At 52.3% G+C, this 22542-nt stretch overlaps 2 protein-coding genes and 1 long non-coding RNA gene across 3 annotated transcripts; 2 read left to right on the top strand and 1 right to left on the bottom strand.

Moving 5' to 3' along the window:
* Positions 1-80: 80 nt before the first annotated feature.
* ALAD (aminolevulinate dehydratase) lies at positions 81-9992 on the top strand (the record flags this gene model as incomplete). The annotated part of the gene is given in 12 exon segments (NM_001014895.1): positions 81-134; positions 5230-5417; positions 6490-6540; positions 6990-7086; positions 7517-7652; positions 7759-7842; positions 7945-8033; positions 8241-8296; positions 8383-8470; positions 8548-8634; positions 9071-9200; positions 9847-9992. Coding segments are annotated over 11 exon segments (990 nt in total). The 3' UTR covers positions 9906-9992.
* Positions 9993-10552: 560 nt separating this feature from the next.
* LOC112447844 (uncharacterized) lies at positions 10553-17074 on the bottom strand. The gene is made up of 2 exons (XR_009495688.1): positions 11541-17074; positions 10553-10695 (listed from the first exon to the last, which is right to left on the bottom strand). It is a non-coding gene; the product is annotated as an uncharacterized lncRNA (long non-coding RNA).
* A 982-nt stretch (positions 17075-18056) lies between these two features.
* Positions 18057-21188, top strand: HDHD3 (haloacid dehalogenase like hydrolase domain containing 3). The gene is given in 3 exon segments (NM_001014896.2): positions 18057-18208; positions 19719-20093; positions 20095-21188. Coding segments are annotated over 2 exon segments (756 nt in total). The 5' UTR covers positions 18057-18208; positions 19719-19883; the 3' UTR covers positions 20641-21188.
* Positions 21189-22542: the final 1354 nt, after the last annotated feature.

Genomic DNA, 22542 nt, shown 5'->3' with positions numbered 1-22542 from the left:
CTTCGGGGGCGGGCTGCGGGGGTGGGGGGAGTGCTGCTTCCGAAAGAGCCGCCCCGCCCCCACGTGGCCTCCGGGAGACTAAAGCGCGCGACAGCGGTGGCGGGAGCGGTGTCTCGGACTCCTTAGGGAGGCAGGTGAGTAGCGTCCGGCCTCGGGGAAATGGCGGACTTGGAGACAGGGGCTGTGGCACCAAAGTCTTGTGTCCCCAGAACCAGGTTGTGCTGTACGCCCCAAGCGCCGGCTGTGCAGCTGGGGACGGAGTCACCGTGCGACTCCTATTTGAGGCTCTTAGAGGTAGACTGTTCAGCTGCAGCGGGGTTTGGGGGCGGGGGTGGTCTCTGCGTGGCCATTGCCCTTAGAGACCCGGGTCTGGGCTCCGAGTCTCCTCTGGGGTCCTTTCCTTTGGAAAACCCCACCGGGGCTGTCTCCAGTTCAGAGCCGGAGGTGCCTCTCAGGATGCAGGAGGGCGGTGCAAACAATAACAGCCGCTCAGTGCTACGATTGCTTGCACGTTATCTGCATTGGCCTATTCCATCTTATAACAGCCCACTGAGGTCGGTTCAAGTCCTTATTTACCAGATGAGAAAACTGAGGTCTTACAGCTGAAAAGTGAGAGAATCAGAATTTGAACCCACATCCACAGACTCCAAAACCCAGACGCTTAACCGTCGTGCTACCAGCTTCAGCCGGGTTCACAGTCACTGTTCTGCCTTTTCCCTCCCTACCCCCTGCTTGCAGAGCTCTCCAGGAGCCCGCCTCTGTTGATAGGCTGCTTTGAAATCTATACTTAAAGTTCTAAGGGTAGTGGTGGACACTGAAGAATTCTTTGCTGGAGACCTACCTGGCTTCTAGCCCCGTTGACCCTCTGTACAATCTTGGACCAGTGTCAGCCCAGATTACCATCATTTCAGTAATGGAAGCAGCGTGCTTTAAGGAACCCCCTTAACCAGTATGTTCTAGGAGTTTGGAACTGGCGGATTCTCCTTTTAGCTCCAAATAGCTAAGCCCAGATGAGACTGGGCTCTTCAAAGTCAAGTCAAGGCCTGGGTCTCCTTCTCTTTAAACCCCATTCCAAGTCCTGGGGCAGGCCGGAATAGATATTCAGGAAATGCAGGTTGAATAAACAGGCAGCCAGGCGGATCCTTTTCAGAACTGCCTACCAACTGGGCCCTTCTGGGGCTTTGGATTTCTCAGCCCTGAGCACCTTTTACCTAGCTGGCTCTCCTGACTGTCTCCTCCCCCTGCTAGTGGCAGAGCCAGCCTTCCCTGGCAGCAGCTTGCAACCCTTTGTGCTAAGACCGTAGCCTCTGGAATCCTCAGAGGAACACAACACGGGGGCATCAGACCCAGCAGCTCTTCTCAGCTCCTCCTGGTGGTGGTTCTCTAGGGCCCAACTTAGGTTACTCTCGGGTGGGAGAGGTTACCTTCCAAGGAAGGAGACATTTTCACAATCAGTCTGAAATTTACTTATGCCTCAGTGTCCCCTCTTCCATGAAGCCATCCATCCTTGATTCCCAGAGAGACAGGTCCCTCTCACAACCCTCTACTGAAGTATCAGTATGGTGATGGTTTCTCCTCTACCATATAAACTGCTGGAAGGCAGGAACCCCCCACTTCAGATATCCTGGAAGACCCTGTGGGCCATCCAGGTTTGAGGGGATGTTCTCCCTTCTGGGTGCAGAGGGCACAGCTGTGAGGACCCTCCTGGAGGTCTAGTCAGCTCACTTCTGCTCCTGATGATAGTAAAAGTAGCAGCAGCTACATGTATACGTGTGGCTCCTTGTGCCAGGCATGTACCTCTTCACTATCTCTGATCTTCTCTGCAGCTTTGTAAGTTAGATAGTATCGTTCTCATTTCATAGATTATGAAGTGAAGATTCTGCAACCTTGCCCAGAGTGACACACAGACAAGACCTGGGACTGTTTGACCCTGAAACGTTGTTCTTTCTGCACTGCCTGCTACAGCCTGCCAGTTAAGCTAATGTGTTCTGAATCCCATGGTGGCTTGCCCTTGTCTTTGCTGTGGTGTCACAGGATTTGAGCTGTGGCTTACAGGCTCCCTTAATTTAGGAGAAGGGCCTCTCCCAAGTTTGTGACAAATCTTCCAGTCTTTGAGGGTCTTTGGGGAAACCAAAACTTCCATCTGGATTTGGCTCTGATACTCAGGGGGTGGTGTTCTGCTGCACAAATGTTTATTAAGCTCGTATGTAACAGGATGACTGTGTGTGGGGCAGGTAACAGGGCACTTGAGTGGAAGCCAGGTCAAGCTCAGAGCGGTACATGACTTGCCGTGGCTGTCAAACAACTCCTGTCGCTTTCTGCACCCTGCTTCACAGCAGAATGTGAGAGATTAAACAGGATTGGTGATTTCAACTCTTTTAATGTTTTCAGCACTAATACCCATTTCTCAACTTTCTCTGAAACCTAAAATTAAAAAAAAAAAAGCAGATAAAAGTGAAACTGCCCTAGTAAAGCCTGCCCCTTACCACTCTCACCCTCCTCCCTTGCCCCCCACCCCTAAAACCCCCAGTCTTCTCTGGTAAATTGGGACTGCAGGGCCCTAGGCAGCCTGCCCTGTTGCTTCTGAAGGCATTTGTTCCTTCAGCAGCCTTCTAAAGTAGATGCAGATTTGAGACCAGTGGAATGCAGTTTTGAATTCCAGAAGCCTGGGGCCAGCTGCCATTGTTGTTGTTGTTCTCTGGAAAGTAAGTTAGAATCTAGCTTCAGAATGTGATGTGAATGACATTGAGCAAGTCACTTGACCTCTCTGAGCCTCCGTCTTCTTAGCACTAAAAATTAGGACAATTTTCTGCAATTACATGAGATAATATATGTGTGTAGTGTACCTAGTGCAATGCCCAGCACATGACACACCCTCAGTATTTTTTCCTCTGATATCCTGCACCTCTCCAGCCTCAAGGCAGAGATAGTATAGGCAGAGAGACTTCTGCTGAATCAAGTGTTTATCAGTAGTATGGGGTATAGTAGGCTACACCCTGTAGTCATTGTCTGCAACAAACTCACTCACATTCTGGCTCAGTCACTAACTAGCTGTGTGGTCTTGAGCAAGAGACTTAACCTGTCTGAGCTGGGCTAATCCTTGGCAGACCTGAGAGCAAATCTTGCACAGAATCGGTGCTCAGGACTTTGTATCTTCTGAACGATCGCTCATATGGGGGTTGGGCCATCTTTGGGGAGGCCTGGCTTGCCCTGGGTCAGATGATGTGGCTGGCCCCAGGGGTGTGGCGGTGAAGTGGAACCTGTGTGGCTCCCGATAACCCCAACCCCACCAAGGAGGAGGATCAGACAAAGCTGGCCCCAGAGCTAGCTGGGAAGAAGCCAAGGGGGCCTGGGAGAACTGGGGGGCAGAGGGAGGGGAAGGTATCATCAGTGTACTTAAGGACCACCCTCCCACAATCGGCCTGGAGACTGTGCAGCTTTGGGTAAGTCCCTGCCCCTCTCTGGGCCCCTAGGTCCCATTCATACAAGGAGAGATTAGTGGCTCTTTGTTTTCCCCCCAGCTGGCTGTTAGGCACTTCCAAAAGGAAGTGTCTAAAACACAGCTCTCCACCTCCTCTCTCTGCAAGCTCGGCTCCCCACCGCCCTCTTCCTGCCTGTCACTGGCTCTACTGTCCTCCAGGTCAAGCAAGCTAGAGCTAGAGCATCCGCCCCAAGAGACTGCCTCTTGGCCGCCTTAGGACGGCCCCTCCTTCCCACCCCTTTAGCCCCACAGCCTCTGTCCTCATCTACTCCTAGTTGGCTGGGCTCCACTAAGGCTGCAAGAATGATCCCTAAAGCCAGGCTCTGACCAAGCCCCTCCCCCACCCCAGCTCAGAAATCTTCCCGGACCTCATCCTGGCCACCCCCCACCCACCCCTAGCTCCTCTCCTCCAAACACACATCCTCAATTGCCTCTTCAGTCCTCCCAGCCATCCACACCCCATCCTCCTTCCCCACCCCGGCCCCTTCCTTCCCTTCCGGAGGGAACGTTCTCCCATTTCCCTCTACCAAGCTGAACCCACTCATCCTGCAAAACCAACTGCGAGTCCTATCTTCTTCCAACAAGCTTCTGACCTCCTGACTCACATTGGGAAAGTCCTGGCTCGTTCACAGTGGGCTTGGCCTCTCCGAGATGCACTCGGTCTGCCCAACCTCCCACTACAGCAGTGCCAGCTGGATGAGAAACCACGTGTGCGAGTGCCCACCGTGGCCTGGCACATAGTAGGTGCTCAAGAAACGCATCTTAATGCCGCAGCTTTCTTTTGTCTTACACCTCTTTTATTGTTTGGTCTTACACCCCTTATTTGGCATTGAGCGCATGTTGTCTTTGTACTTCATGCAATTAAATGTTTACTGCGAGGCAGAGTGCCGTGGGGAGGCAAAAATGAACTAAGCGTGGACCCTGCCCTGCAGAAGCTCTGCCTACGGGGACGAGATAAGGTAGGTCCACAGAGAGCTGTTACGTAAGAGAGACGGATCTGGGCGAGAGGAGACGGCGCAGAGGGACAGGGAAGGAGGGACTGTCTCGTGGAGAGCCTGGTCGGATTTGGGGGTGGGGGAGTTGTGGAAAGAGGAGCACAGCCTCCTAGGGAAAGAAGATGAACCAGAAGGTGGCCAAGTGTGGCAGGTGCTTGGGGAGCAACATGAGGCTCTCTGGCTGGAAAGGACACCCGTGGCCACTCCCAGGGGTGTCTGTCTGTCTGTCGGACACTGCCATTTAATCCAGTTCACATGTGTCCTACGTGATAAGAAGTCCATGGGCCAAAGGGTTAGCAGTGCTTTTCCCTAGAGGCAGAATTACAGGACATTTTTCTCTTTCTGCTTATCTGTACTTTTCTGAAATTGCTGCCACGCCCACGGATGTCATTCATGGAATAGACAGAGCTGAAGTGGTGGCTGGATCAAGGATTCTCAGGAATTCGTGTCCAGTCCACCCCAGACTGATTCTTTGATAAAGTACAATGAAAATAAATTATTAGAGACATGTTTTTTTTTTAAAGAGAGACGGTGTAAAATACAAATCCAGACTTTTTTTTTTTTTCAAATCCAGACTTTATTAGATTCAGCTTGCTCTGGAAGTTTCTGAAGGCCCACTATCTTGTGTCTCCTTACCGTGATGCAGACTGGCAGGGACTGATGAACCCCAGTAGCACTGGGTCAGAGCCTGGGGGAATGTGACCACCTCCTGGTACCAAGGACCATGTCTCATGTGCCTCCCATTGCCCCCAGAGCTGAGCACACGGCAGACCCCCTGGGAGACCTCAATTCCAACCAGCTGACTCTCCTGTGCCCCCCGTGCCCACCATGCATCCTCAGTCAGTTCTGCACAGCGGCTACTTCCACCCACTGCTCCGGAACTGGCAGACAGCCGCCACCAGCCTCAGCGCCTCCAACCTTATCTACCCCATCTTTGTCACGTGAGTCCCCCAATGAGCCAGGTCTTTGATCCACAGGGGGTGGGTTGAGGGGTGTGTGTGTGTGAACAGAACAGGTGTCTGTGTTGTAAGGGGTAAAGTGAACTGTCAGCTTGGAGCTCAAGGTATTGGAAGTGGCCTATGGGTTTAGGACAACCATCTTTGAAAAAAAACAAACCTTGAAAAGAATACAGTCCTTCTTGTTGGAAAATAAAAATAACCCTTGCCTGTCACCCTGAGTTTGTGCCATAAGACAGAAGTTGAGATCTTCTGTAGGTTGTACATGTAAAAGGTGGTGGTCATCATCATTCATGATAGCACCTGACTCTTATTGAGGGCTTAGTGTACTCCGGGTACTACTGTGCTAAGCACCTATTGCTAAGCACCTATAGATATTACCTCATTGTACCCTGACAGTATTCAGATGAGAAAAATACGGATATGATCCCTTAGAATGTCATCTCCACAAGGGCAGGAATTTCTGTCTCTTTTGTTCACTGTTGGATCACCAGCCCCAAGAACAGTACCTGACACATGATAAGCACTCAATAAATATTTGTTGAATGGGGAATTCCCTGGAGGTCCAACAGTTAGGACTCCATGCTTTCACTGCCGAGGGCCCAGGTTCATCACCCGGTTGGAGAACTAAGAGCCCACAAGCTGCACAATGCATCCCTAATATAAATACATACACTTGTTGAATGAGTGAATGAATCGACCCACGATACGGATCAAAGAGAATATCCTGTGGTCAAGGTCACCCAGGCAGTAAGTGACTGGGCTAGCAACCAAGGACCTCTGACTCAGAGTCCACGTTCTTGCCCACTTGATTCCTTCCTGTGAGTACTGTTCTTCTAGCACAGTTGCTTGTTGTCACTTTATTCTTGTTGTTCCTGTTATTATTTCAGGCCCTGGGCTTGGCCAGGCAGGGGAACCAGACACTGGATCCCATCCTCCTCCCACCACCTCCGCCTCCATATCCCTTCCCAGCTTCCCAACCATCCCTCCCACCCACCCCCTCACTGCTGGCCCTTCCCACAGCTACCAATCCATAGCCCATCCCCGGCTCTTGCAGGGATGTTCCTGATGACAAACAGCCCATCGCCAGCCTCCCAGGAGTGGCCAGGTAGGAACTGGGGTGGGGAGGGCAGGGTTATGATGGAGGGAGTGATTTCACAGGTGGAGGTGCCAGGAAGCTGATGCAGACCCAGGAGGGAGACGATCTGGAGAGGCTGACTTCCCATCAGAAGGGTTTTCTCGGGGGCAGAGTTGCTCAACAACAAAAGAGGCAGTCTGGTGCCTATCACCAAAGGCATCACAGCAGAGGAGAGTTGAAGTTCAGATGGGAGCTCAGTAACAGAACCTTCAAGGAGTCTTCCAAGCTGAATCCCACAGCTCTGCCACTAGGGCCTCGGTTTGCCCATCTGTCTGATGGGTGCATTCCTGCCCCACCCTGTACTGTGAAACTTGAGCCCTCCTAATGCCATCTGCAACTTGACTCTTAACAGAGGCACAGACCAGACGGGTGGGGGGACCCTTGCCTGGGCCCTGCCTCACTTCAGCCTCTGCACAAAGGTACGGTGTGAACCGGCTGGAAGAGATGCTGAAACCCCTGGTGGAAGAGGGCCTGCGCTGTGTCCTGATCTTTGGTGTCCCCAGCAGAGTTCCCAAGGTGATGAGTCGGAGGAGGAGTCAGAGGAAAGGGTGGTGGGGGGGCGCGGATAAGCTGAGGTTCCACAATGACCACACCCTCACTCCAGCCTGGTGCTGGTCCCGGGCTCTGCTACGTGGGGCCTCAGCTTGCCCATCTGTCTGATGGGTGCGTTCATCTGTCTGATGGGTGGCCTGGGGCCACCAGTGAAGGAACACAGTTGCTGCCCTGGAAACAGCAGCCATGTGGCATCAGGAAGCTAAGCAGGGCTGCAGCTCTGAATGGGCAAGTCAGGTCTCCTGTACAAAGTGGGAATAGTCCTCCCCAGGCCTCCTGGTCCAGGGGCGGTGGTGGTGATGAAGGAGTGGGCTGGCCTGCTCTGATGGCCGGCCACCGTGCCTCCCTAAGGCTTCATGTAACAGACACCGCGTTGTCCTTCCCCTGCCGCTAGGATGAGCGGGGCTCTGCAGCCGACTCCGAGGACTCCCCGGCTATCGAGGCCATCCGTCTGTTGCGCAAGAATTTCCCCAGCCTCCTGGTGGCCTGTGACGTGTGCCTATGTCCCTATACCTCCCACGGTCACTGCGGTGAGCTCCCGCCTCCCACCAGCCCCGTTGTCACCCACAATCCCGCTGAGGTGGGGATGTGCCGAGGCCCGAGCTGTTCCCCCAAACCCAGCTGTTGGTCCGGCAGGGCTTCTGAGTGAGAACGGGTCATTCCAAGCTGAGGAGAGCCGCCAGCGGCTGGCAGAGGTGGCTCTGGCCTATGCCAAGGCGGGTGAGTAATCCCCCAGCAGGGATGAGCACCCCCAGGTCAGGGAGGCGGCAGGGTGGATAGAGGAGGATCCCAGAGTTCTGAAGGCCACCCTCTGCCCTTCAGGATGTCAGGTGGTGGCCCCGTCGGACATGATGGACGGACGCGTGGAGGCCATCAAGGAAGCTCTGATGGCACATGGATTCGGCAACAGGGTAGGGGAGGGGTGTGGGGAGGTGAGAGAGCCTGGGCCAGACCTGCCCCTGTGTCTGCTCCCCACATGGACGAAGCAAGGCCCAGAGCTCCAATGGGCCTGGGACACAGGCTCTTCTTTGGACCTGGGTCCTTCCTCTCCTTTTCACTTCACCCTGGGACACGTGAAAAGGGCTGGCTGAGCCGAGACCCCTGTTATCTCCCTGTAGGTATCAGTGATGAGCTATAGTGCCAAATTCGCTTCTTGTTTCTATGGACCTTTCCGGTGAGTAGGAATGGGTGAGGGTCTGCTGTTGAATCCCTGACCTGCTAGCCCAAAGCTGGAGCCCACCTGGTGTCTCTGCTTCCCAGGGACGCGGCTCAGTCGAGCCCGGCTTTTGGAGATCGCCGCTGCTACCAGCTGCCACCCGGAGCACGAGGCCTGGCCCTCCGCGCGGTGGTGAGTGAGCCCCACCCAGCCTCTCCCCCCGTCGCCTCGCCTCCCAGGCACTGCCCACACCATACCTCATCTCTTAGGACCGGGATGTTCGGGAGGGAGCAGACTTGCTCATGGTGAAGCCAGGAACGCCCTACCTGGACATCGTACGGGAGGTAAAGAACAAGGTGAGAACAAAGGTGTCGCCACCCAAGACTGAGTCCAGATCAGGTCAGTCCTGGCTCTGTACACAGTGTGACCTTGGGGAAGGCATTTTCTCTTTCTGGGCAAGAAGGGCCAGAGTTGGGGCTGGGGAGATGAGAGTGTATCCACAGATTCTGGGACCTTCGATCGAGGGAATCTCAGAGTTGGAAGCAATCTGCCCAGGAACTGGAACGCTCCCCCACCTCCCGTATGCCATCCCTGCCAGGGAAACACTGTGGGCCTCTGTGCCAGGGCTCGGGGGAGCCTTTGAACAACTCAAGAGTGGGCCAGGCTGCCAGCAGCAATGACTCAGGTCTCGTGGCAGGGAGGAAGGGACACCCGGAGGCACAACCACCCCCGCCACTGCAACCTGCCTGTCCCCCACTGCAACCTGCCTGTCCCCCACTGCTTCCCCAACAGCACCCTGAGCTCCCCCTGGCTGTGTACCACGTTTCTGGAGAGTTTGCCATGCTGTGGCACGGGGCCCAGGCCGGGGCATTTGATCTCAAGGCTGCTGTACTAGAGGTCATGACTGCTTTCCGCAGAGCAGGTGAGCATGCAGGAGTTGGGGGTTTTGACCTGGGCCACAGGGAACTGATAGGCACCCTGCCCAAATAGGGAAATAAAGTTAGGGGACAGCCTGGAGTCACCTGTCTGGAAATGCCAATGATCTAAACAGACAGGCTGGGGAACGGACATGAAACTGCGGGGCAGAAGGTGAGCAATGAACCATGCAGAGCCCTCAGTTACTTTTTGATTTTGAGACCTTGGGCAAGTCACTTCTCTAACTTCAGTGTCCTTGTCTGTAGACTGGGGATAAGACAGATGGTGCATGGTCATCAAGGGGATTAAATGAGATGTTGCGTGTAATTGGCATATGCATGTCATTTCAGAAATGAGAGCTGGTTTTGTTGGTTAGGCACACAGCGTGGCGGGGGAACTCACAGCTTGCCTATTTCCCCCACTGTGCAACTTTATACATGGACACACTGAGGCCCAGAAAGAGAAAATGCCTTCCCCAAGGTCACACAGTGTATAGAGCTAGGACTGACCAGAACTAGACTCAGGTCTTAGGTGGTGATACCCTGGGGCTGTGCCTCTTCATAGTAGCCTTCTTCCCACCCCAGCCCTCACCTCCCAGAAGGTATTTCCCAAGCTGATGCCCTGCCCCGCTGCCCGCTTCTTTCCCCACACAGGTGCCGATGTCATCATTACCTACTACACACCTCAGCTACTGCAGTGGCTGAAGGAGTGATGGAGAAAGTGTACCAGATTCAAGAACTAGAACTTTTCCATTCCTGAGCCTTGGAGAAGTGAAAACCAAAGTAAACGATGCTTTTAGAACTGTGCACTCCTGCCCTTTTCCTGCTTATGTGCTGGAGGGTGCCTGGAAGCCCTGGGTGGTTTTTGCCAGCCTGCCAAATCTTCCCACTTGGAGCCACATCCTCACTGGCTCTCCCAGGCTTCCCAGCCCCTCCTCTGGGTCAGTCCTGAAGCTCACCTCTGCCAACCCTGCTCCTTCTTCTGGGGCTGCTTTAGCTGGAAAGCCACCAGGACTCATGGCATCAGCTCAGTGGGGTCTGGGAGAAGGGCTTGGAACATTAAGGGAGAGAGGGCAGTTGATTCTTGGACCCTAAGAAGCTCTGGAAAGCTGGAGGCCTCTGGCAGCAGAGGTGGGCACACAGGCCTAGATTGACCCCCTGGGTTTAGAGTTGACATTTGCTGCAATTCCACTGGAAAGCGATCCCCACACAGGCCAGTGGTTGCCAGGCTGCCTGAGGTCTGCTGTTGTTCTCTGAGCCATAAACCTGGAGAAGAATTACTCATTAACAAGCAGAAAAGAATTAATTCATTAACAAGCAGGAACGCTGCCGAAGGATCGAAATTCAGAAGCAAAGAGAATTCCTGACTGTTGGCGATGGCACCACCAAAAAGGCTCTTTATTGCAGAGATATTTCTTGAGAAGGTCTGCTTTGTGCCCACGCACAATACCGGGTCCTGGGGATATATAGCAGGACAGACTTCAGCTTGTCTCTGTGTGGAATCTACACAAGGGAACCAGGGTGACAGATGCCAAGAAGAAAACAGACAAATAAGGCAGTTACAGATGGTAATAGTGCTTCCAGGGAGAGAAAGGGTCTGAGACAGAATAATAGATGATGGGCCTCGCTTGAGAAGCTCTTCCTGAGATTGAGGGGCAAGGAAAGGCCTTTAACAAGAGGAGAGGGAAGCGGATGTCAGAAGCTGTGAGAATGACGGCAGAGTGTGCAGGTTCCTGCAACAGCAGGAACCCCATCGTGGGAACCAGATGAGGAAGAAGGTGGGTGACAGCACCGGAGGTTGGAAAGGTAGATCCCACACTTTGTAGGAAGCTTGGTTTCTGTTTTGCATCTGATAGAAAGCCATCTGAAGGGTCTTAACCAGGCGTTATACGTGTTCATGTTCCCCCATTCTGCTGCTTTGAAAAAAAACGGAGGGGTGAGCCAGAACCAGCCTGGTTGGGAGGCTGCTGCAGACCCCAGGGAACCATGCCAGTGGCCTGGACCAGGGTGGTGGCAGTGGAGAGCAAAGGAAGCGGAATGTGCTCAGGATACATTCTGAAGACCAAATAAGCAGGCTTTGCCAATGCTTTCCTGTTGGGGAATTGAGGCAGGGAACGAGATGCCTTCATGGGTTTCTGGCTTGAGAAACAGGTCTCTCTTGGTTCTTCTAAGGGGATGCGATGTCATGTTCCCCACTCCCAAGTGAAAGTTCAGGCCCAGCTAAGGAGGGGCTAGTTCCTAAGTCCACCTGCCTGTCTGCAGAGTTACAGAGAATCCCAACTCTAGAGCCAAAGCAAGACTATTTTGGATGTTAAAGCAGTACAACCTATTTTAAAATTTAGAAATACCTGAGTTAGAGGCAGCTCCCCTCTGACTCCTGGTGCTCTTCCCCAGAGCTGTGGCCACCTCATTCTGTACTCAGCATTTGGGACGTGAAGAATCACCTTGAGACTGAAAACATGAGAGATGAGCCTCTGATGGGTCTCAGAGCTTGGACCATGCCAGAACCTTGCACCACCTTCATTTCTGTGCCCCCCGGCCCTGAACTCGTTGCTGATTAGTGTGGAAGGGAACATTCTTCAAGGCCATCCCACACTCATCATTGCCAAGCTGAGAGGGAGCCCAGCTCTGTTCTAGGCACAAGGAGATGGGAGGCAGACACGCTCTTTAGGTACAAACCATTCTCAGAAAGCAAATAACTGTGTCCTGAGCCCCCAGGAGTTAACATTGAGCAGAGTGATGATGGGGCTCGCTGAGGAGAATGAATAGGCAGACCTGTTACCACTGATGTAGTGACAGGTGCTGTGAAGGCCACCAGGTATGAAGGATCAGAAAACACTTCCCTGAGGTCTGACATTTAAACCTAGACCTAGAAAGCAAGCAGCCAAGCTGACACATGTTTAGGGACAATCATTCCCAGCAGAAGGGATCCTGGGGCCAAAGTGAGCTGGATGGTTGGGGGCTGGAACACAGAAAAGGTTTTTAATGGGTTTTTAAAAAATCTTTTTCATTTCCTAAATTATGAAAATATGATAACACATTTACAGGAGACTTGGAAAATACAGTACAAAGTTAAGATTTTTATTTGGAATTTCAGTTTATAGAAGCATTTTGACAGCACTGTGGCAAAGCACAAATAAGATATGTGGCCTAGACTGAATGGTGACTGTGGGGATGGAGAAGAGGAGATTTAGGACTTAGGTGAGAGGTCAAGGGCGAACTTGGCTTGAGCTCCTGGGTGGCTGATAGGCAGGCCATTGACTGAGGTGAGAAAGCTTGGAAAGGGAGTCCCTAAATTTAGCGTGGGTTTGCAGTGAAGAAGCTCTGTGTGTTTATGTTCATATGACTCTCTCAAGGAGGCTCAACAAGTTTATGGCAGAAGTGGGTCTACAACCCCAGTCACCAACAACAGCAGAGCTGGGATTTGAAATCACATAGCCCAACTCGAAGGCCTCTACCCTTACCCACTCTGCCATACCACCTCCCAATAAACAGTAACAAAATTATAGCTCTAACACTGATGCTCTTAGTAGTTCTAGTAACCGGCACATCCAGGGGCTGAGCTGCCTTCAGGCATGTGGTCTATGTGAGTGGCGCCCTCTGGAGTCAAGACTTAGCACCTGAGGTACCTAATTTTATCCTTGGGCCGAGAACGCAGCTCTCACAAGCAGCCAGGCTTATTATTCTCAGATTTCCAGGTATCTGGTGAGCATTAAGGGCCTCTCTGAACACAATATGATTTTCTTATTTCCCTCTCAAGACGTGCCAGCTTGGATGGTAGCTTGTCCCTTAATGAGGCATCCCGCAGACCACCACAAATAACCAACACATTCCTTCATCCTCACTTTTCATTTCACTAAGGTCCCTCAAACTACCTCAGTGGGCATACAGTTGAGGTCTCCCAAAACAACAAGCATTTAAACCAGACATTTTACAACCGACTTCCCAACTAGGGAAAGGGGAGTCCTGACCTTGCCCCGTGTGGACTCTGCCAGTTCCACACATTAGGGCCACTCACTTGCAGCACCCCATATTCTGCCTTGTTCTGGGTGGTCTTGGTGGCAAGTGACAGATACAGTCTCTCCTGGAAGCCTGTATCCCTTCCTATCTCTCATCTGTGTTTTTCTCAGCTTGCCTTTATTCTAATGTGGGTTTTTGCCACTTGACGGCAGCAAGGTCCTTGTCTGTGAAAGTCATTCAGTCATGTCTGACTCTGCGATCCCGTGGACTGTAGCCTGCCAGGCTCCTCTGTCCATGGAAGTCTCCAGGCAAGTGTACTGGAGTGGATTGCCATGCCCTTCTCCAGGGGATCTTACCTGATCCAGGGATCGAACCTGGGTCTCCTGCACTGCAGGCAGATTCTTTACCATCTGAGCCACCAGGGCAGATGGTCCTTAATCCTTTCTATCCCAGTATTCACGTAGCAGATCTCTGGAGGTCTCTTATTGGTCCTACTTGGGTCACACGACCAGCCTCAGTTTAGCCCCTGTGAACAATGGCATGGGAGATGTGGCATGGAGATGTAAGGCTGGTAGGATCTCAGAGCTTTTGCACCTGTGGTTGTCTCCTTTGCCTGGAATGCCTTTTACCTAAACTTTTTTAACGGCTGTCTCCTTTTTCATTGTTAAGATCTTGGTTTAAATGCACGGCCTCAGAAAAGTCTGCTTTGACATCAGATTTAGTCATTCCCCAGTTACTGTGTATTAGTCAGGATTCATGTTCAGTAATTATAACAAAAGCCAAAATAATGATAGCTTAAGATGGAAATGTGTTTCTGAGTAGTCTGGGCTATATGGTCAGCTATATGGTGTGGGGGGTTATGGCCCCTGCCTTGTTCTGTCATCAACACATCTTGGCTTCCATCTCATGATCACAGTTGGTGGATCCATTTCCAACCATCAAGCCCTCTTTCAGTCAGCAGAAAGAGGAGATGAGCAAGTAGAGGGCATGACACCTTCACAAGGGCACAACCCGAACGTTTCACACGTCATTGGCCCTTGTCTGAACTTAGTCCCATGGCTACACCTAGTTGTATAAGAAAGGCTGGAAAAGAGTCTGGTGGGGCAGCCCTGTGCTCAGCTAAAACTTGGAGATTCAATTACTAAGGAAGATGGAGAGATGGATATAGGGACAAATGGCCATCCCCACCACATGGAGTTTTTGTAATGACAGACACAGTGGCCAGAATATCAAAGAAGTCTTTAGAGACCATCAGGTTAAACACTAATTCAGTAGATGAGAGACAGACTCAGAGAGGGGACTTGTCCAAGTTCACACAAGCCGGTGTTAGACCAAGGCTGGATCCATATCTCCTAACTCCAGGCCCACAGTGCTCAAAACTAGAGGAGGGATTACAAGGTGTAGAGGAGAGAGATTGCATAGGACTTTATCTTTTATGTATTGTCTTAGCTTCAAGTACCTTTTTGTCTTCATGTATTATGTCTAACAAGAATATATTCATGTGTTATTCATGTAAGTGAACACTTGGCCAATATACATGAAAAAGTATTATCTTCACTACTTAACAGAGAAAATCAAATTAAAACCATAATGAGATGCCACCATATATTCATCAAAATGCCAAAAATTTAAAAAAACATAGACTGCCAATTTTTGAGAATGTGGAGCAAGTGGAACTCTCCAGCATGATTGGTACAACCATTTCAGAAAACTGGCCCCATCTACTGAAACGACATACACATACCTATGGCCTAGTGATTCTACATCTAGGGATTTACCCAACAGAAATATGTATGCATGTGACCAAAAACATGTGTTCAAGGATATCCATAGAGGGCACTACCCTGGTGGTCCACTGGCTAAGACTCTGCGCTCCCAACACAGGGAGTCCAAGTTTGATCCCTGGTCAGGGAGCTATATCCTGCATGCCACAACTAAAGATCACCCACGCCACCGCAAAGATCTTGAGTGCCACAACTAAGACCTGGCAAAGCCAAATAAAGGTCTCTCCTGGCAGTCCAGCGATAAGACTCCAGGCTTCCACTACAGGGGTCCCGGATGCAATCCCTGGTTGGGGAACTAGATTCCATATGCTGCTGCATGGTGTGACCAAAAAAAAAACTTAAAAAAAAAAAACAGCCAGTATTGTGACATGCCAGGTGTCTCCAGGAGCAATCACTAGGCCAGAATCCACACAGGGGAGATGAAAGAATGAAACCATCTAGGAATTCCTGTCATCTGCCTTAGGGAGGAAACTGTATCAATGACATGGACCTATTTTTGAACTGGGTAGTTAAAAAAAAAATTTTATTTCAAAATGGCAGGACTTATCATTGGCTTTCCTGTGACTCTCAAGGCTCCCTTCTCTGCTGAAAAACTTACCTGAGCCAAGCTCTCCCTTGCCGGCCAAGGTCTGTGACTCTGAACTTTGTATTTCCTCCCAGGCCTGAGACCAATGAGGGTGAGGCAGTTCTGAATAAAATCAACAGAGCAGCCTTGGAATACAGAGGGATGTTTTGTTTGAAAACAAAAAACAAAAGAAGTAGAGGGAAGAAAGGAATAAAATCGCATGCATGTTTGTGTGCTAGAAAATGGTCTGTTAGCATAAAAACCCAAACTGCAGCAATCCCTGGGAAGTGGTTGGGCAATGGAGAGGCCATTGCTCTTGCTCAGCTGTACTTATCCTTAATCTTCGCTTGGTTGCCCTTCGGATCTTTGCTCCCTGCCTAACTGGTTCATCCAAAGAAGTCTCCTGTCACTGTTCATGGAACCACTGTTTTCTGCCTCCGTACCTCTTACCACCTGTGAGATCTTGGTTATTTACTTGATTTTTTTCTGCCTGCCCCTGTTCCTTGAAGGCAGAAACCCTGTCTTGTTTCTCATTGTATATATCCTCAGTGAAGAACAGGGTGTCAGACATAGAGCAGATAACGTCAGCGCAAAGTTAGTGCCCTCAATAAGCAGTTAGTGAATGAATGAGGTTGGGCTGTTGCTTTGTATTTTAAAGATTTTTGAGATGAGCATGACTACTTTTGAAGTAGGAGATACATGGGCTCCTGGGCCAAACAGCTGATGTTCGTCAAGTGGAATGACACTGAAATTTTATCCTCAGCCAGATGAGAACAATGCCTGATTCCCTTCATCCACCAAAATGGAAGAAATGAACTAGCACTGGGGAATTTGTTAAACAGAAATGGAAAAGTGGGGTTTTTTTTACTGCTAACAACCAAGGGAAGTGAAGGAATGAGTAAACGGCTATAAAACCCCCAAGAATAGGCCTGGAATAGTCCAGCGATTCTAGTTTTACTCTAGCCGTTTCTAGTGCACACAACTAGACTTCCTTCACAAATTTAATTCCTTAATCACTCTCTGACTATCTGTGAATTCTATCCTGCACCTGGCATTCTTTTCCCCTACACACCCTTGTAACTCCCTTGGCATTCTTTATTTCAAAAAGGTTACCAGCCAATAACCTCTTTGACGACCAGACTCAAATGTTATGGCCATTTTAAAACTTTGCAGAAAAGAGAATGCAAGATTGTCACTGCCTTGAACCGTATCACATACCCGTGAGCAAAGCCTAGACTATAAGACCTCTCCCTTTTCCCCAGGGAAGGGGAAACTATCTGAGGCATTAGCCTGCTGCATGCCCTCTGCCTGGCAAAGAAATAAAGCTATGCTTTCTCTTTCCTCCAAAACTGTCTCTGTATTTCTATCAGGCATCACTGCAGTGCACAGACACCTAAGATTTTGACTTCTTTTTTCATCAAAGAAAAAAAAAAAAATCAGGTTTCTACAGAGGACTCTACCCTCAGCAAATTGTCTTGGGTTAAGTCAAGTTTTCAACAGAACGCCAATTCTCTCCGAGTACCGATTGGGGACTCAAGACCAGAGAGGGGCAGCACCTTGCCCAAGTTTACCCAGCACTCACCAAGCCAGACCAGGACAGAAATCCCCTCCTCCCAGTCAGCCTGGGCACCTGGGGGGAGGGGGGCTCCGAAACCAAGGCAGGCGGAGAAGGAACTTCGGAGGGGCGGGTGGGGAGCGGAATGAGCGGGGAGAGCACAGAGTGTAAATGAGAGGGACCGTGAGGCCGACTGGGCTAGGATGGGGAGGCCAGGAGCACGCAGGGAGGGCCTAAAGCGATCAAGCTGATTGGTGCGGTGCGGGACCTGGAACCGAGAGGGTGTGGGGTCTTACGAAGGGGCAGAGAAGGTCATGGAAGGGAAGAGAAGGGCAGCGAAGGGTGGTGAGGGCTGGTGACTAGAGCGCCGTATACAGTGAGGTGAAGGTGCCGCCGGAACAAGCGGAGAAGCAGCAGAGGGGAAGCGGTGTGGGCGGGGAGAGGCGGAGGGACGTGGCGGGGAGAGGCGGGGGGGCGGGGAGAGGCGGAGGGGCGGGGAGAGGCGGAGGGGCGGGGAGAGGCGGAGGGGCGTGGCGGGGAGAGGCGGAGGGGCGGGGAGAGGCGGAGGGGCGGGGCGGAGAGGCGTAAGAAGAGGAGGAGGCAGGGCGGGGAGAAGTGGAGGAGGCGGGGCGAAGAGGCGGCGGAGGCGGAGGATGTGGGGCGGAGAGAGGCGGGAGGGCGGGGCGGTGAGGCGGGGGCGGAGGGCCGGAAGAAGCGGAGGAGGCCGGGCGGAGACAGGCGGCGGAGGCGGAGACAGGCGGCGGAGGCGGAGACAGGCGGCGGAGGCGGAGACAGGCGGCGGAGGCGGAGACAGGCGGCGGAGGCGGAGACAGGCGGCGGAGGAGGCGGAGAGACGTGGTGAGGGGAAGAGAGGAGGAGAAGCGGAGGAGGCGGGGCGGAGGAGGCGGAGGGGCCGAGGAGTTGGAGGGGGCGGAGGGGGCGGAGGGGGCGGAGGGGGCGGAGGGGGCGGAGGGGCGGAGGGGCCGAGGAGGCCGAGGAGGCCGAGGGGGCGGAAAGAGGAGAGACGGAGGAGCAGGAGGAGGTCTAGGATTCGCCAGAAAAGGGGCACCGCCGAGCGTCTGCGGCTTCTCCCTTCTCCCTAGCGGCTGTGCGGCTGCAGCTTCCTTCCTGACCTACTTCCCCGTGAGGCAGGTAGGTCGTGGTCCCCGGGACTGGCGCCACAGGTTCCGCTGCATACCTCAGGCGTAGATAGGTCGCCCTAGGGCAGGCTACCTGGAATTTGCCGCCACCGAGTCCTGGAAATGGGAAGGGAGGTGAGCAATTTAGGCCGGCAGCCAGAAGCCCCAACTCCGGCTTCCAGAAATGGAAAATGCTGTGCCAGTGGTTCCTTGACTGACTCTGGATGAGTTCTCGACCCTCTCTGGGCCTTCATCTACCCACCTGCCACGTGGGAGTATCTTTGGACGGGTCTCCCTAAGCTCCAGACTGAAATTTCGTTGCCAAACTTCCTTTAAGGGTTGTGTCCCCAGATTCACCAGGCTGGTCTGTCCCTCAGCAACGACTTAGCTGCACTTTGAACTCTGGCCCCTTAGGTTTCTACTGAACAGGTTGGGTGTCTGGAATCGGCTCTGGGCAAGAAGCTGCCTCCAGCCTATAGATTTTAGGCTGAGAAATTTGTTTTCTGTGCACTGAGTCAGGAACCTGTCACTGGCTCTCCACCCAGGCAGGCATTATATCAGGGGCTCAGGGAGGTTTTAAGACGGGCAGGACCAGGCTGCTCTATCCTGCCTTTGCCCTGAGCTGTAGAGGTTCACCAAAATCAGATTCTTGAATACTCCAAGTACGTCTAAGCAGTGGAAGGAAGTACTGACCAGAGGATCTGGAGGTTTGGGTTCTAGTCCTGGCAGTGCTGCTGACTGGCGGTGACCTTAGGCAAATATCTATCCCTCTCTGGCTCAGTCTTTCCCCTTGATTAAGGGGTTGATCAGATGGTTTGCTAAGACTCTACTGTTTTTCACATTCCCAACAACAGTAATAACAGTCAAAATAATTGTTACCTTATCTTGACCTACAAGGCCCTGGGCTTCCCTGGATGCTCCTATGGTAAAGAATCTGCCTGCAATGCAGGAGACCTGGGTTTGATCCCTGGGTTGGGAAGATCCCCTGGAGGAGGGCATAGTAACCCACTCCTCTATTCTTGCCTGGAGAATCCCCATGGACAGAGGAGCCTGGCAGGCTACAGTCCATGGGGTCTCAAAGAGTTGGACACAACTGAACAACTATGCACAACACAGCACATTTGCTGATTCGGCCTTCTCAAATTGCCAGTGAAACTACACTTGCTTAGGAATTTCCCCGCAAACAAAGTCTAAATCAGGTTTCTGGATTGATATCCTCATGGTACCTGCTGCCTTCCTTTGTGTGATAGCTGTATCCCTGTTCTTTAATGCCTGTGAATGTCACGAGGGCTACAAGTCTGTCCCTTTCCTAGCATATAGCACATAATAGGTGGAAGGAACTGAGAAATCTTATTTGGTGCAGCAGTCATGTGAGGTTGAGTCACTCTGCTCTCCTTACACATAAGGAGACAGCATCAGAGACACTCCGGGTCTCACAGTGAGTTGGCAGCATCAGAATTTGAACCCATTCTGTCTCTGACTCCAAAGCCTGAACTTCCACCTCACTTGCCCTTTCATTCCAGGATTTTCTGCTGTGAAGCCATTACCTAAGTGCCAGCAGATCTAACCCACAAAGCCTGGAAAGAGAAGACCATCAGGTTGGGTGAGGGTGGTCTCGTCTAGCTCAACCTCCTGGGACCTGAGGAAGGGGCTGACCTAGGGTGGACTGGCCCCCCTCCTGCAGACCCATGGCACACCGGCTACAGTTACGACTGCTGACGTGGGACGTGAAGGACACGCTGCTCAGGCTCCGCCACCCTGTGGGAGTGGAATATGCCACTAAGGCCCGGGCCCACGGGCTGGAGGTGGAAGCCACAGCCCTGGGACAGGCCTTCAAGCAGGCGTACAAGGCTCAGAGCCAGAGCTTCCCCAACTATGGCCTGGGCCACGGCCTCACCTTCCCACCAGTGGTGGCTGGATTTGGTCCAGCAGACCTTCCATCAGGCTGGTGTTCGGGATGCCCAGGCTGTGGCCCCCATCGCTGAGCAGCTGTACAAGGACTTCAGCAGTCCTAGCACCTGGCAGGTGTTGGAGGGGGCTGAGGCCACCCTTAGGGGGTGCCGAAAACGAGGCCTGAAGCTGGCAGTGGTCTCCAACTTTGACCGACGCCTAGAGGACATCCTGGAAGGTGTTGGCCTGCGGGAACACTTCGACTTTGTGCTGACCTCTGAGGCTGCCGGCTGGCCCAAGCCCGACCCCCGTATTTTCCATGAGGCCTTGCACCTTGCTCAGGTGGAACCAGCGGTGGGAGCCCATATTGGGGACAGTTACCAACGTGATTACAAGGGAGCACGGGCTGTAGGCATGCACAGCTTCCTGGTGGCTGGCCCCGAGCCTTTGGACCCTGCGGTCAAGGATCCTGTACCCCAGGAACACTTTCTCCCCTCACTGTCCCATCTCCTGCCTGCCCTTGATTACCTGGAGGGCTCCTCGGCAAGGCTTTGAGTCTGGTGAGGGAAGTGGCTGGGGCCAACAAACACTGGAGACAGGGAGCCCTTTTCTTCCCAAGATCTGGCCTTTGCCCCTCCCCCTGCAGCCTCAATAACACGTTCTGACTATAAAGCCTTGAGTGCGCCTTTCAGCCCTGCCCCACCAACCAGCTCCTGGTCTCTGAGAGGATTCATTCATCACACCCGTGTCCCTTTTCCACCGCGAGTCCCCCTCACCTCCAACAAGATTCATGAGAGCCCAACTAGCTTCAAAACCAGCACTTTCAAACTTTCTTTTAGCAGCAGGGCCTTTTGTCATGGGAGTACTTATGTGGAACCCCAACATGCAAAACAGGAAAAGTGAGAAATTGCTAGGGTTGAAGCAGAGGTCCTGGGGTCCTTCTTCCATTCATGAAGTCTCTGTGATTCTCCCCCTGGGAAGCCTAGAGATCAGAGGAGCTTAGTTAGGTAACCAGGACACTAAACTGAGCTGTGAGGATGCTGCCCTCTAGGACTGCATAGTCTGAAGGACAAACTTAATTAAAAAAATTTTTTTAATTGTGCCGTGTGGCTTGTGGGATCTTACTTAGTTCCTTGACTACGGATCGAACCCCGGGTCTTCAGAGGATTCCCTGAAGGAAGTTTTAGACAAGGAACACACCGATTGCAGCTGATGTAGGCCTGCAGTGTGTTAAATACTCTGCCAGGGCCTTATGTATGTATACATAACTCGTGGGCCTTGCAAGTGTGACTTCCACCTTACAGATGAGGAAATGGATTTGTGGGTTAGGTAGCCTGCCTGAGTCACAGCTAGTACCTGCAGGAGCTGGGGTTCTCTTTAGGCTGGTCTGACTCCAGAGCCCATTGGCCTGACTTCTAGTAGAAAGTGATCTGTGTCACGAGACATGATGCCGTGGAGATCCAGGGAGAATAGAGAAGATGTCCTAAGGATGGCAGTGCTGAAGGGCACCCCGGTCACAGGGATAGTGTGGGGGTGGGAAAGCACAGGGAACAGGGACTGGAGCTCAACTGGCAGGAGTGCAGGGAAGGGGGGGGGGGGCATCATTGGAGAAATTCCGTGTCTCTTCCTGTCTTTCCCCCTTCATGCTTCTCTCTACTTGGTGTCTACTGGACACAGGCACACAGGTGTGCCCTGTCTAGTGCCAAGTCCGGGGGTACTACAGGTAAAAGGCACAGACAGGCACAGACACAGGCTATGTCCTCGTGCCAGTAGCTGGGGAGAGCTCTGGAGTTGACCCTGAACTGGGAGTGGCCCACAGATGGGCAGACAGATAAGAGGGGCACTCTTGGGAGCAGGCCCATGAACTGTGGACCCAAGGCTGCTGTGGGAAGGTAGATTGGTAGCTGGGGGAGGGGAGAATAGCATGAAGACCTTTAGGTGCCGCGTAGAAGAAATGGCTTTGACCTAGGTTTTAAGTGAGTCTGTGCTCAGGCAAAAACAGGAAGCTCTTCTTAGACTTGGCCAAACCTCTTGTGGATCTGTCTTCTTTGGGCTTAGTGCCAAGGCCAGGTGACTAAACATTAATTTCCAGTTGTCAAGCAGTGAGGACTCAAAGGTCATGAGCTGTAGTTTCAGAGCTGCAAGGGCCTCAGAAGTCATGTCAACCGAAAAAGTTGGTTTGACCCACCCAGTGTTAGTAAATTACTGAAGGAACTTCAGAGTGGGGAAGGCCCTGTCCTCCATCTTTGAGCCCAAGAGCCTTACAGGTAAGTTGCAGGTAAGACTGCCTTGGGACGGTGTTCGCAGGTGAAACAAAATGGAGGACCACTGTTCTCAGTGACCTCCTCAGAGGAAGGAAGGGACTTGACCATGGTCTCAGCAATGCAGGGCCCAGAACCCTGTCCCAGGCCCTTTCAGCTGTGTGTGCTGAGCTCCTGCTTGGATCTGGGAGCGTGG

The sequence above is a fragment of the Bos taurus genome, chromosome 8, assembly GCF_002263795.3.
Source record: "Bos taurus isolate L1 Dominette 01449 registration number 42190680 breed Hereford chromosome 8, ARS-UCD2.0, whole genome shotgun sequence".
Taxonomy (NCBI): Eukaryota; Metazoa; Chordata; class Mammalia; order Artiodactyla; family Bovidae; genus Bos; species Bos taurus.
The sequence above is the reverse complement of the archived record's forward strand: the minus strand, read 5'-3'. Positions and strand labels throughout refer to the sequence as shown.